The 12287-nt window shown below is 50.8% G+C and overlaps 1 protein-coding gene across 3 annotated transcripts in view; it reads right to left on the bottom strand.

Moving 5' to 3' along the window:
• The window catches only part of SHISA9 (shisa family member 9), a 342941-nt gene extending 338560 nt beyond the window's left edge, over positions 1–4381 (bottom strand). For all 3 annotated transcript variants that reach the window (XM_045382337.2, XM_045382338.2, XM_045382339.3), the window contains exon 1: positions 3369–4381. In XM_045382337.2, coding sequence (XP_045238272.1) covers positions 3369–4054 — 686 coding nt within the window. In that variant the 5' untranslated portion in view covers positions 4055–4381. The remainder of the gene's footprint in view (positions 1–3368) is intronic.
• Positions 4382–12287: the final 7906 nt, after the last annotated feature.

Below are 12287 nucleotides of genomic sequence, written 5' to 3'. Positions count from 1 at the left end.
AAATGATTAACTGTGTAAGCAGCCCAGGATGCATTTGGCAGGTACCTGGAGCAGCCCCAGCACCACAGAAAGGTTACATACGTTGAGAAACAAGCAACAGAACGCAAATACCGCAGGGTACAGTGGCTCATGACTGTAATTCCAGCACTTCGGGAGGCAGAGGTGGAAGGATCACATGAGGTCAGGAAAAACCCTGTCTCTACTAAAAAGTCAAAAAAATTAGCCGGGCGTGGTGGTGCACACCTGTATTCCCAGCTACTCAGGAGACTGAGGCAGGAGAATCACTTGAACCTGGGAGGCGGAGGTTGCAGTGAGCCGAGATCCTGCCACTGCACTCCAGCCTAGGTGACAGAGCGAGACTCCATCTCAAGAAAATAAAAAATAAAAATGCAAATAAGAGAGTCACAGTGGCTCCTCTCCTTTCTCCTGGATTAATTTATCCATCCCTCAACCCCGTGAAATATCCCCAAACCCAAGACCGGTGTTTCCCCAAGTGTGGACCACTTTATCTCAGAGCCATTAGGGGATTACAATCTTCCTTGTTAAATGAAGATTCTCAGGCCCACCCAGAACTTATTGATTCAGAATCTCTGTGGATCAAACTCAAGAATCTGCATTTTAGAACACTGCCCCAGATCCTGACATTTATTCAATCTGAAAACATCACATTTAATTGTGAAAACACAATTAAAACCGGGAGACTGATAATGCACAATTTCCTAACTGTGTGACCTTGGACACAGCACCTCACCTGAGCCATGCTTTTCTTGAATGCATATGGATATTAAAATAGCACCTGTCTCATAAGGTAGTTGTGAGAAATAAATGAGAGAGTGTTTACTTGCACACACGCGCACACACACACACACCCCAGTATAGTGCCTGGCTCCCTGTACAGTGCTCAGCAGGTGTTAGTTCCTTTTCCTTAACAATGATTGGCTGCACATCAGCATCACCTGGTGAGCTTTTCAAGGTGCAGCTGCAACCGGGCACAGTGGCTCACGCCTGTAATCCTAGCACTTTGGGAGGCTGAGGTGGGATGATCACTGGAGGTCAGGAGTTCGAAACCAGCCTGGCCAACATGGTGAAACCCCATCTCTACTAAAAATACAAAAAGAAAAAAAAAATACAGAGGCTCAGGTCTCTCCCTAGAGATTTGGATCTAAGTAGCTTAGGGTGGGACCCCTGGTGACAGGAAGTTTTTATAAAACATTCCAGGTAATACTAAACAGCAGTTACAGCGGAAAATCATACCTCAGAAGCCGCCAGTAAAAATCAACAACTCTCTTTTCAGGAGTGTGCACTTCCACTCCACTCTGGAATTCTCAAAAATGTATACTGGGAGGACCTGTGCTGGGGTTCTGGTACCCCAGGACTGGGTCCCCTAGATTCTGCCACCAGGCATACCCTCCCTAGAGCTGCAGAAGAAAGTAGCTGTAACCCGCTCAGCTGTGCTCATTTTTCCCCCAGCAGAGCTGCACGGGGTGGGGGGGAGGGGCAGGACCAGGAAGTTGGGTCCTTCCTGGGCCCTTGGGTAACCAGTAAGAGAGCTGTCACCACAACGCCCAGATCAAAGAGGGCTGATATAGCATCACTTTCTCCCATAGATGCCCAAAGGTTAGCTCCTCTCCCCACCTGCCCACCTCCCGTCCGGCCAGCCATCAGGGAGGGCTCTTTTAAGAGCTGGTTCTCGAGGACAGGGCTTGGTGGAGATTTCAGCAGTAGTTAACCAAATCTGCAAGGCAGCCTACCTGTCTCGGAGTGAATCTTTCCCTACCAAGGCGACACCCGCTGCCGCAGTCCTGAGACCACTTCTCCCCCCATCTTAACACAGACCCCGGGAATTAACAGGGACTGGCCCGGCCAATGGGGCTGGGGACAGGACACCCTGTGGTTGCGGAAGGTGGGCGGGGCCAGACCTTTACTTCTTTAGTAGGTCAGGGTTTCTCTGAAGCCCCTCGGAGGTTACTTCTGTGCAACAAGACCCCACCGTCCACCCACAGCTCCCTGCTGACCCAAACCGATAACTTCCTCACCTCTTCCCCTAAAATTTCTTCTCTCTGGGAAAAAAAAAAAAAAAAATCTCATCGGATACTCGTCGTATAAATAGAAAATAATCACTAGTGAGGTGGTGATGTTCCTTTGCCTATTTTTGGTGGGTCTCTTTGTTCAGATTTTTTAGGCATCACACGGAGCGCGTGCACACACGCGCGCGCACACACAGGCCCCCAGCAGAGGGGGCGCAGGAGAAGGGGTGGGGAGAGGGTAGAGGAAAACACAGCGACTTCGTTGCCCAGACTCGGAAAGGGGACAGTTAAAGCTTATATGCCCCAACCATCCAGCTGTTCGCAGGCCGCTAGTCGCTCCTTCCACCCCGCCCGCCCGGACCTCACGCCAACCCCCCTCCTCTCCCGCGGCCGGGGGCTTAGTGCTCCTAGTGGCCGCGTCCTCCGCCTCCAAAGTTACGGAGTTTGCGAATCGATTTAGACACTTAAAAAAAAAAATGGCAAATAGCTCCATTAATCCCCCAATGCCTTCTCCCATCTGCTGCAACTAGCTGGTGCTGGGGCTTGCATAATGAACAAGGCAAACCCGAAAGTTGACGAAATCAGGGTGCTTGGAAGTGAGGGCGCGGGAGGAGGGGGCTCGGGCCCCCGGAGTCCAAACCAGCCAGGGCAAGGGGCTCAATCTGCAGCGATGGCCACGGCCCCGGGCAGGGAGAGGTGGAGGCCGGAGAAATGGACGAGGTGGGTAAAGGGGCGGGGGCAGTTGAGGTCCCAAATCCAGGGACCGCGAAGCTGTGGTAAAGCCAGGCGGCCGCTCCAAGCAAGGCTTTTGTTCTCGCCCTCCCCTCACTCCACCTCCCTCGCCTCCTTTTCGCGAGTCGTACGAGTTGCAGGCGGCACTCACTCTGACCCTCCCTCCTTCACACACGCGCGCTCGGGCTCACACACGCCCCCCTTCCCTTTCGGGCTCGCCTGTCCCTGTTTACCAAAAGGCTAGCACCTGGAATCCGAGTGGGGCCATGGACCCCCCTCCTCAAATCCCAAGACTTCGGGGCCACGGGCTCCCAGGCTGTGTCTCAAGTCCGCCTCAATCACCAGCGGGAGGAGGCGGCCAGGGGGCAGAGTCACACACACATACACGCTCACACACACACGCACACGCTCAGACCCACACCTGTGCTGAGCCCAGCGCCCCTTCTCCGCGCTCCAAGCCGAAGTTGGCTTCCCGGTGACATCCCCCAGCGGAGAGGTTGGGATGCGGAGAGCGGGGACCGTGGGGAGCGCCATTGCCTGGGGGAAAGTGGGGAGGAGAGAGCAGGGAGAGCGAAGCCCCGAGGGGAGGGCGAAGGGGAGGCAGCCCACCTGGACATGTGCTCCCTCTGGGGCCGGTGCGCTTTCTCCAGCCCCAGCTTGGTGAAGATGCCCACGAGCACCATGACGGCCACCACCCCGCAGATGATGTAGACGATCAGGTTGGTCTTGTCCTTGGTGGGGTCGTGCAAGGGGTCGTCCTTGCGGGCGGGGGGCTTGCCGGTGTTGAGCCAGAGCGGCGTGTCGTAGTTGGTGCAGGTGCTTTGGTTCAGTCGCCGCTTCTTAAACGTGCAGCAGAACCGGAAGCCACAAGTCCCGCAGCAGAAGATGAAGTCGCCCGAGCTGCAGTTGAACGGCGGGTCCCACTGGCCCATGACATCGAAGTAGCCCCGGCAGAAGTCCGGCGTGGGCGCCCGGGTCGGGGGCGCGTCGGATGCCTCGGCGCCCTCGGTGGCCTCTCCAGAGGCGGCCCCAGAGCGGTTGCCCCCCGCCAGCAGCAACACGCCGCCCAGTTGCGCCAGCTGCCCGTGCCCCGCTCGCTCCTGCGCCCGGCACACACGGGCGCACAGCTCGGTGAGGAAGCAGCCGAGGAGCAGCCGGAGGACGCGGCGCATGGTGTCTCCCAGCCCGGGCTCGGCCGCTCGGCCGCCGCTGGAGCCGCTGCGGCCGCCTCTCGAGGCGCGGCCGAAGCTGCCGAGGCTGCTGCCGGGGGCTGCGAGCCGCCGCGGGCCGCACATGCAGGGAGCGGCGCGGGGCGCTCGGTGGTCGGCGGCCACTGCGCTCGGCTCAGCCCGCGTTCGCCTCCAGCGCGCCGCGCGCCGAGGGGCTGGCCGGGGAGGAGCGCGCCCGGCCGGGCGGGGGAAGGATGAGCGGGGGCAAGCTCGGGGTGCAGGTCCGGCCGGCCACTGGGGGAGGCGGGGGCGGAGAGCAGGGGAGAATTGGGCTGGCAGCGCCTAGCCTTGGCCGGCGGCCCCGGACTGGCCGCCCCGAGCCCTCTCGCAGTATCCCTCTCACCTCTCCAGCTCGCCAAGTGCGCTGAGAGAGCGAAGCGACACTTGTGGAATGAAGGGAGGGCAGGAGGGAAGGGGGAGGGGGAGGGGGAGGAGGGCGGGCAGAGGAGGCGCGGGTGGGGGGGGGGGGCGGGCGCGAGCTCTAGAGGGGCGGGGGCGCAGGGAGAGGTGACACGAGCGGGAGCTAGCTGAGGGGCGTGCAGAGCTGAGCCAGGAGAGCGGGCGGGGAGGAGCGAGTTCGGCAGCCGCGGAGGCTAGAGGAGCCGCTCGGATTTCCCGGCAGGTGGAGAACCGCGGCGGGACCTCCCGCGCCCTCTCTGGGTAGGAGGCGCGGCTCAGCCCTGTCCAGAGCGCAGAGGCGGCTCAGCTGGTAGCTTTTTCACTGGTGCGTGCGCAGGAGCGGCGGCCGAAATCTGTCCATCAGGGAAAGGATGACTCGGAGAGGATGGGGACAGACTACGTGGCTTTCACTCCAAGACAGACTGGGAGCAGTCTGGTTAGGATCGCCCCTCCCAGGCGTGCGGGGCCGCCTTGCCCTTCCCGGCTGCGCCCTCCAGACCTGCGCGCGGAACCCGCATGGCTCAACTCCCTGGGCCCACGCAAGGACCCAGGCGGAGCTGGGAAGGACAGGTGGCAAGCCCCTGGGCCGGGGATAAGCACCCTCCGGGGAGAGGGGCTTGGGACGAACTCATCAAAGAAGGTCGGGGGTAAGAGGACAGCGGAACAAGGCCGAGGCTATGGCGTGTCCTGGAAGGTCTTTCCTTGGAAGTCCCCCAGCCCCTCGAACCTGCCGCTTTCTGTCCCTCTTCGCCCCCGCAGCGTTCTCTGCGCTCCACAGGAGGGCACACCGCGGCGCCGCCTCTGCGCTCCCGGATCTGGCGCAGCGCAAGGCCTGGGCACCCAGCCTCAGCCACCCTCCCGGACCTAGAGCACGCGCATCGGTCTCCGGAGCTGGCTGTCCCCTGTCCCCACGGATCCCCCCGGAAATCCTCACCGGGGGCTGCAGAGCTCTGCCTTGCTTCCTCGGCTTCCAGCCTCCCGTCTCCTCTGTGTTTTCAAATCTGCCCTCTCTCTCCTAGCGAATTCCAGCTCCCCGGAGGCCCTCTCTCATTTCTCCCACCTCTTTCTCTTCTCTGCTTGAATTTGACTCCAGTAGCCCCAAAACAGGATTTGCACCAAAGCTGCTACACCAAATTTAGATCTCCCCACGCCCCGACGTTTTGTTTTTTAATTGCATTAACTAAGTATACACTTTGCAGGCTGCTAGGCGATTTGCAAGGAGATAATGTTTCCACAACCCTCCTCTCCACTTGGCTGCAGTCAAGGGCTTCTCAGGGCACCTTCAGAGAACGAAAAGTTGGGCGACATGTAAAATGGTTTACTAGGGTCCCCCGAATTGAGAAAGCGTGGGAGGATTTATTGGGACTCTGTTGCAAGTTTTCTCCAAATGAGAGGAAGTTTGGCTAATCGCCCCTTCTCTTTGAAAAACAAAAGTCACCTTTTGATGTTTCAAAAAAGATTTGCAAACACACAGCAGGAGTGACAGGGCATACCCAGGAGTATCATATTCCAAACCCACCTGGGGAAGGTATGAACACATTTAATCCAAATTCACCAGATTCATTATAATAGGATCCCCAAAATAGGACAGTATGGAAAGTCTGTCATGACTGGCAACCCACGCCCACCACCACCTTGTGAGTCCTACAAACACAAGCACTGGTGTGTGAGAGCTAATGAGAGCTGACATTTATTCAGTGCCTGCAACATACCCACTAAGCTTGCTTTTTCTAAAAGCGGCTCCTCAAGGAAGCTCAGAGCAGTGCCCAGCATATAGCAGACAGTCTGGAAATATTTGCTGAACCACCGAGTGACTGGTTTCATGTAACTCTCTCTCTCTCTTAGGTAATAGTACCAGGCTCACACAACAGAGGGAGAGAATGGGCCCCAAAGGAGTTAAACCAGCTGCCCAAGTAGCTTTGCGAAATGAGTGCCAGAATTGACATTTGACCCAAGAAATTTGAGTCCAGAAACTGCCCTCCAGCCGCTACATAAAATAGGACTCCAAACTTTCTATCTACCGCCTACTATATTATGTATTTGCGTTTTCATTTGTCTGCCTGCACTGAGATGTAAACTGTGTAATGGAGAGGGCCTTGACTCCCATACCATGTCCCCAGCACCTAGAACCCATGCATATGGGGCTGCCTTTCTGGTCCATGGCTGCGCCCTCCAGCCATGCATGCAACCCCAGGGATTTGAGCCTTTTGGGTTGTGCGCAGGGCTGGAGGGTGCAGCCCGGGGGGTACAGTTCTACGCATGGTAAACACTCAAAAACATGCATGGGCTGTATTAATTAATTAGGATATTTTATGCAAGACTTTGTCTTAAACCGAGAGATGAAAGGAACACTCAGGGCACGGGTGATGGAGTGTCTGCTGTCATTATGTATATAAAGGGTGGGAGTTTTCTATATACTACATTGGAAATGGAAAGGGACCTCCAGGGAGCTTCCTATGTTCCAGGAAGCTGTGGCTCAGAGGTTAAGAGCTTTGTGGGAGATCACATGGCCAGCAGTGGTCCCACCAGGGCTGGATTTAGATGCCCGACTCCTAATCCAGGCCTCTTCCTCCACTCTGTGTGACTCCAACTCAGCAGGTATTAGGGCAGAGTTTAACCAGGGACATGGGAGGACAGTAGGTCACAGACACCTTTCTCCAAGGGTTGGGAGTTTTAAGGGACTTGTAAATTTGATTTAAAAAAATACTTCAGAAAAAAAGAGACAAAATCTGGAGAGAAAAGTCCATTTCACAATCTGTTTCCAATCTCTGTAAAATATTGCATGTCACCGGACATTTGACTCCAGTCCTCAGAGGAGACTCACTGTGGCTGTTGCTCCTCACTTTAATTAACAGAGACTGCCCCCTGTTTGTGTCAAGAAGAGTGCAGAGCTTGTGCTTGGGAAAGAAGCAGGGAGCCACCCTGTGTGGCTTATGTGCCAGTGATTCTAAACCTTAAACCTCCTATCCCCCCATGAGCTTTCCCCAAACCAGATTCCCTTCCTGTTCCTGTCTGCTATAGTGACCGCCACTCCCTGATATATTGCCCCAGCCTGTTTCCCAAGCCTTTGAAAAATATTAGAGGGAAGAATCCTCTGGGTTCACTTTGCTCTGCAAAGAAAAAAGTCAATTTCCTCTAAGCACATCAAGTCAGTAAATACAGTTACTATCATGGGTGGGTACTTATTGGGAACAAACCCCTGTATGGAAAATGTAAGTGAGGAAGTACTTATTTCAGGGCTCCTTGGGGGGAGGGATGAGGGTTATAAATGACCTAATTGGAACACCTGGTGAACTCATGTAAGATTAAAAATCATCATCAATGTCCCCCCACCATGACCCAAATGAATTCCTGCAAACGCATTGATATTAAAATGCAACTCTTAGTGAAAATGCTTTCTATGAAAGAGAGGATGACATTATTATTTACAACACAGGCACTTTTAATATCTAAAGAATCTCATTTGCTCTAGCCTTAATTATGTCCGACTGCAGTACACACAGCAACAAGAATGCAATTGTACTCCCTAACAATTAGAGAAGGAAACCATGTCTTAATAACAAAGGATGTTTGGTTACCAGGACATTGCAACCACTTTCCATAAGCAACTCAACAAATTGAATTATATGTGCTCTGGCCCTCACCAGAATGAGTGGTTTGTTAATTGTCCTCCTCAGGTGGCTTTTAGGGTTTCAAAGAGGTTTTTAAGCAACTATTAGCCTAGAGGAGAAAAAAAAAGACAGAAAAAAAAATCAGAAGTGAAATGTAGCTAGCACCTTGCCAGTTTCAAGCAACAAGCTGATTTGATGTATTTTATTCTCTCCTGAAGAGATGAGGGAAACCTTATAGAAGTGAACTAGGTCTGGGCCAGGCACGGTAGCTCACGCCTGTAATCCCAACACTTTGGGAGGCTGAGGTGGGCAGATCACGAGGTCAGGAGTTCAAGACCAGCCTGGCCAATATGGTGAAACCTCATCTCTACTAAAAATACAAAAATTAGCCAGGCATGGTGGTGCACGCCTGTAATCCCAGCTACTCGGGAGGCTGAGGCAGGAGAATCCCTTGAACCTGAGAGGCGGAGGTTGCAGTGAGCCAAGATGGCGCCACTGCACTCCAGCCTGGGCAACAGAGGGAAACTCCATCTGAAAAAAAAAAAAAAAAATGTGAACTAGGTCTGAAGTTTGGTTCCCCCGGACTGGTGGTGGTAGGGAAGATTATTTTTGGTGGTACCCCAACAAAGATCTTCGTCATATTAATAGTTTTACAGATATTTCAATGTGTATTAGAAAGAAAATAATAACGCATCAAACATGGAGTCACTGGAATAAATGTTTAAGGTGTATAGTTAATTATTTTAAGTCTGTCAATGTAAAAGTCAATTTTGGAAAAAAAGACATTATAGTATTTACAAATAAAGAAATAAAAATAAAACAATGTGAAGTGTCTGGTACTAACAACTGAAGTTTAGGAAGCACAGGCTTTGGTCTTTCCTTAATCCAGGGTTTCTCAATCTCAGCACTATAGACACTTTGGAGTGGATAATTCTGTGTTGGGGTGGGTGGGAGGTGAAGCGCTCTCCCTGGAAAATGGCCCCAGCCTGTTTCCCGAGTCTTTGAAAAATATTAAAAGGAGAGAAGAATCATCTGGGTTCATTTTGCACTGCAAAGAAAACAGTAGATTTCTTCCGAACACGTCAAGTCAGTAAATACAGTCACTATCACAGGTGGGTACTTATTGGGACTATGCCCCTGTATGGAACATGTGGGTGAGAAAGTCTTGTGCTGTCTTGTTCACTGTAGGACTTTTAACAGCATCCCTGGACTCTACTCACTAGATGCCAGCAGCACTCCCTGGTTGTGACAACCAAAAATGCTGCTAGGCATTGCCAAATGTCCCCTGAGGGGCAAAATTGATTGAAACCCACTGAATCATGGCTGTGTTTAACTTCTGGCTCTTTCTCATAGGATGTCTGTGACTTTGAATAAATCACTTAATCTCTCCAAGTCTTAGTTTTCTCATCTGGAAAATGGGAATAAGAAGGGTGCCTCTACTCAAGAATGTTACAGATGATTGATACTTTGCATAAAGTACGTGGTCAGTGAATAGAACCTCAGCAGTGCTTAATAAATGGTCACTCTTACTATAGTAAACCTGAAGGATGACAAGATGCCAGGCAATGCACTGATGTCCAGGATGACAGACGACTGAGACAAGGGCTTTGCCCTCCATGATCTCAAAATCTTCAGGGGAAGATGAAATATAGAGACAGAGAAGGCCTTATGGGTATGGGACCTGTGCAGTCCCACAGTTCTCCATGCTCTAAAGGGCCCCAAGCTTGGTTCAGTGCTGTGCACTGGAAAAAATCATTTTGACTTTTGCACTGAGCACCACTAATATTGTAGCTGGTCCTGTAAATAGGTGATGCACCTCTAGCAGAAATAGGGATTAAGGTTATAGGAACTTAAAAGAGGATGTTTAGCTCCACTTACAGAGAAAAGGATGGCTTCTCAAGGGTGGTGGCATTTGAGAAGTCACAGTTAAATGCGTGTAAGCATTTTCAGAAACAGCAGGAATAATTTTGGTAGACACTCTTTAAAAGCAGTTCTTAGGTCAGGCAGGATGGCTCACACCTGTAATCTCAGCACTTTGGGAGGCTGAGGCGGGCAGATCACCTGAGGTCAGGAGGACGAGACTAGCCTGGCCAACACGGTGAAACCCTATCTCTACCAAAAATACAAAAATTAGCCGTGCGTGGTAGTGGGCTCCTGTAATCTCAGTTACTCAGGAGGCTGAGGCAGGAGAATCGCTTGAACCGGGGAGGTGGAAGTTGCAGTGCGATGAGATCATGCCATTGCACTCCAGCCTAGGTGACAAGAGTGAAACTCCATCTCAAAAAAATAAATAAATAAGTAAAATAAAGTAAAGCACTTCTCAAATGCTAGAACAATACCAGTATGTGTTGAAGGTTCATAGGAAATTGAGAAAAAATAAGGCTGATGAAATGTGTTGAGTAAACACCTTTCACATTTGTTGGACATTGTATTAGAGTCACAGTTTACTTTCTCAAATAAAGTTGAAGTTAGTAAATGTTAGTTTTGTGTTTATGAGGGATGTGTGTGGTATTTTAAAAAATTCTTATCAGGGAAAAACTAGCAAACCTGTTCATTGGGGCTAAATGACACCAATTTTTAGTCTTTTTATTAAAGGTGAAATTCAAGTCTGTGACCACTAATTTAAGAGCTTCACAGTAGCTTTTGTTTACAAATGAAGTAAGTTGAAGCAATTATCTAAATAATTTAATTCCTTCCAACTGTGCTTTGAAACCAAAATAGGTTTTGAGATCATGCATTTTCTGGCTAACTACATTGATTAAAATAACTTAGTGTATCTCCAGGAATCAATGGAGACGAGATGAAAACCCCACGGTTGTTTACTCTACAGAACCCCTGTGTCTCTGCTCCAACTCCTGTAAATACAGAATGTATCAGTTAGTTTTTGCCATGTAACAAATCACCCCAAAGCTTACTGGCTCACAACAACCATTTGTATTTAATTAACAGTTCTGTGGGCTGGCAACTAAGGTTGCTCTCAGTTGGACGATCCTGATCTTGGATGGGCTCACTCATGCATTTGCTGTCATTGCAGGCCAGCTGTGTCCAGGTTCACCTGGAATAGACACCTGGGACAGCTCTTCTCCACTCCATGAGGTCTCATACTCCCTCAGGCTAGCCCAATCTTTTTTGCATAGAGGCTTGGCAGGTCCTAAGAAAGCAAGAAGAGGCCAGGTGCGATGGCTCACGCCTGTAATCCCAGCACTTTGGGAAGCCGAGGCAGGCGGATCACCAGGTCAAGAGATAGAGACCATCCTGGCCAACATGGTGAAACCCCATCTCTACTAAAAATACAAAAATTAGCTGGGCATGGTGGCACACACCTGTAGTCCCCGCTACTTGGGGACTCTCCTGCTGAGGCAGGAGAATTGCTTGAACCCGGGAGGCAGAGGTTGCAGTGAGCCGAGATCACCCATTGTACTCTAGCCTGGTGATAGAGCAAGACTTTGTCTCGAAAGAAAAAGGAAGGAAGGAAGGAAGGAAGGAAGGAAGGAAGGAAGGAAGGAAGGAAGGAAGGAAGGAAGGAAGGAAGGAAGGAGAGAAGGGAGGGAGGGAGAGAGAAAAGAAAAGAAAGAAAGAAAGAGAGAGAGAGAGAGAGAACACACAAATCCTGTTGAGACTCCATGTCAGAACATGCACCCCATCATTTTTGCTACATTTTACTTGCCAAATCATGCCATAAAGCCAGTCCAGATTCAGGGGTAAAGAAATAGACTTCTCTTGATAGAAGGAGCCACAAAGTGACACTGAAAATCGGGGCATGCATATATGTGATGCGTGAATAAATGCAACCTATTTTTTGTATCAATTTACCATACAGCTTAAATCTCATTACTACCAACCATAATCAAATGAAAATCTCCGTATCACCAAGGCTGTGCAACCAACAATATTCAGAGGATTGGTGAGTATATAACCAGCCTTTGCCTCAAGAGACAACTGTAATACATGTAATAGATGCTATGATTGGAAGATAGCATCCTATTGGACTCAGGGGAGAGTTTAATACATTTAATATAATGTGGGGGTCAGGAAGGTAGAGTGGTGGGCTAATCCCTAGAAGGGTTCAGGTTCTAGGGATTCAGGTCCTAATCCCTAGAACCTGAAACCTATTGCCTGGCAAAAGGGACTTTGCAGATTCAGAAGCTGGTACACATGAATTCTACTGCAACCAAAGAACTAACAGTCATAGAGAGCTGAATAAGCTGTGTTTTCACCTCCATATTCAGAACAACCTCTGGATATTTGAAAGTTTGGCATACCAATATGCAGACACATGTCCAAGCCAG

This window comes from Macaca fascicularis, chromosome 20, assembly GCF_037993035.2.
Source record: "Macaca fascicularis isolate 582-1 chromosome 20, T2T-MFA8v1.1".
Classification (NCBI taxonomy): Eukaryota; Metazoa; Chordata; class Mammalia; order Primates; family Cercopithecidae; genus Macaca; species Macaca fascicularis.
Note: the sequence above shows the minus strand (reverse complement) of the source record. Positions and strands in the feature narration are given on the sequence as shown.